The 2,500-nt window shown below is 43.9% G+C and overlaps 1 protein-coding gene across 1 annotated transcript in view; it reads left to right on the top strand.

Annotated features, from left to right (window-relative positions):
• LOC122243083 (uncharacterized) overlaps positions 1-2,406 on the top strand; it is a 22,166-nt gene extending 19,760 nt beyond the window's left edge. The window contains exons 5-6 of the mRNA XM_043000550.2: positions 336-539; positions 769-2,406. Of these exons, the coding sequence (XP_042856484.2) occupies positions 336-539; positions 769-951 (387 nt within the window). The 3' untranslated portion in view covers positions 952-2,406. The remainder of the gene's footprint in view (positions 1-335; positions 540-768) is intronic.
• Positions 2,407-2,500: the final 94 nt, after the last annotated feature.

Genomic DNA, 2,500 nt, shown 5'->3' with positions numbered 1-2,500 from the left:
TCTCTCTCTCTCTCTCTCTCTCTCTCTCTCTCTCTCTCTCTCTTTCTCTTTCTCTCTCACTCTATCTATCTTTCTCTCTCATTCTTCCTCTCCCTTTTCCTCACCCTCTTCTTCGCCTCCCTCGCCCTCACCCTCACCTTCTCCCTCCCCCTTTCCCTCACCCTCTCACTCTCTCTCATTCTCTTTCTCCCTCCCTCTCCCTCACCCTCTCCCTCACCTTCTCCCTCTCCTTCACCTTCTCCCTCTCCCTCATTCTCACCCCTTCTGCCTTATCTCCACATACCTCTTCCACCGTCAATTAATCCTCCGTCCGTATGCCAACCCTTCACCTTCAGGTCGTCGACGTCCGCGGGTCTCGGGACGTGACGGACGAGGGCGTGTGGTCGCTCGTCACCCTCGACCCTGGGGGCGCCTTCCTGTCCCTCGAGAGCCACTCGCACAAGCAGAAGGTGTCCGAGAAGTTCCGCAACTGCTGGGGCGCGGCCGTCAAGAGTCTCACCTCCAAGCTGGTCTCTGCGCTCACAGAGGCGGCGCTGCAGGTGGGTCGGCCTGCCGTTTTGTCCTGGGATATTAATGTCTGTGTGTTTATATATATGTGCGCGTGTGTGTGTGTGCCTGTGTGTGTGTTTGCGTGTGGATGTGTGGGTATGTGGGTATTTGTTTGTTTGTGTGTATAACTGACTGTCCTAATGTTCATATATTCCTCCTTCCTGTTAGAGATTCTGATGATTTTTCCTTTTTTCCTTCTCGACTCATTCCCCTGCGCAGGCAGAGGAGACAGAGGAAAACGAGCAGCCCGTGACCTGGTGCCGCTGCTGCGCCACACTCACATATATAGACCTGCGCTGCACGAGGGTCACTCCGGTGGGCCTCTCCCTCCTGACGCAGGCTCTTCCGCCCACCACCCAGATCGTCCGTAACGCCCAGGTCTGCTTGGCGACGCAGACCTGAGAAAATAATGCTTTTATGGCTTGAATTTCGTCTGTCCTCCGCCTCGACGCATTCCTTTTACCTTTTGTTTTCCTATTTTCTTTTTATTCTCTTTTCTTTCGTCACCGCTCAAGAATCAGCATGTAAGGTTTTCCCGCCACATTCCCTTTCATTTGAGGTCATGTGTGTTTATTCCTTGAAAGTCGTGTGTGTTATTGGTTTGTTTGTTTTTTCTCTCTGATGTACCTGTTGTGATACCTGTTAATTTAGCTTTCGGAATATCTGAAAGGTCACAAATATTTTCCGAGTTTGGAAAGCGCCAATAATTTATGTTTTTTTCTTCTTCTTTTTTTGGAATGGTTGCTGTATTTGTGTTGTCTGTATATAAGTATCTCTAGTGTCACGTTTTTTTAATTTTCAGTCGGAGATTTTGCATGGTGTTAGACCCTTTTTGTATATAACTGATCATTTGAATGTGGTTGCCATGACTACAGTATGTACATTCCTTAAACAGTGTGTATTCGTCGTGATTCGTCAATTCATGAAGATAATGATTTATATTTCTTCTTTGAGTACGTGTAATCATCACTTTCCTTAACATCATATTCATCACCATCTTGTTCCCACATAATCGACGTCTTCACAACCAAAATCATCATCATCATCATTACCACAACCATCCTCTCTTCATATAGATTCGTTGAACGTTGCATTGTGATATTTTTTCCCCTATTGTTCCTAAATAAACTCGTTTTTGTTTTTAAATATAACCCACCACTCGTATGTGAACTGTCCTATTAACGGACACTTCAACATTATCCTATGATTCTTACGATGTGTAAATCATCCATCCACCTTATTGATTACTAAGCATCTCTACTGTTGTAGGTTAGAGGTGATTTAGGGAAGGATGAAGTAGAATTATTTTCGTGGCTGACAACATGGCTGTCCATTATTTTCTTCTCTATAACCTGCTTCGGTTTTGTAAATCTGTGCATTTCAGTCGTCTATGGAAGGCCACATGTCGCCACATGTTTGTATTTATATTGTTAGACACGTAAGGTATACGGAGCATGGAACGCGTCTATGGGTATGCCATGTTGCAATCACCCTCGGCTATGCTGAATTGATGTTGATGTTGATTCGGTTTGCTAAAACACCTAAGGATAATGATGATAATAAAGGTGATTATTTATTAGTCCACGGTTTTGGACTCGTTCTAGAGTATTCTCGGAGGGACTGATATAATTCAAAAAGAGTCTTTTCCTGCTCCTTCTTCCTGTATTGGGAAGTGAGTAACTCAACATGTTTCCGTTCCCTGCAGCCCTAGAACCCCCTCTAGGCTATCCTGCAGTTTGAACGATGGTGCCAGTATCGATAGCTTTACGACCTATTTTTCTATACACATTGACTATATTGCAATAGCTTTTTGTATAAAGTATGTTTTTTTTGTATAATAAATGTTATTTCAATTCACTTTTGGTTTCCTATTCCTCCCATTTCTAATATTTTTTTAACAAAGTGTCTGTGTGCAAAAGCAGTGAAAAAGTGTCTCTGAATGATGAGTCAC

The sequence above is a fragment of the Penaeus japonicus genome, unplaced genomic scaffold (genome assembly GCF_977035675.1).
Source record: "Penaeus japonicus unplaced genomic scaffold, GWHDUDI00000001_assembly GWHDUDI00000012, whole genome shotgun sequence".
Lineage (NCBI taxonomy): Eukaryota > Metazoa > Arthropoda > Malacostraca > Decapoda > Penaeidae > Penaeus > Penaeus japonicus.
The sequence above is the reverse complement of the archived record's forward strand: the minus strand, read 5'-3'. Positions and strand labels throughout refer to the sequence as shown.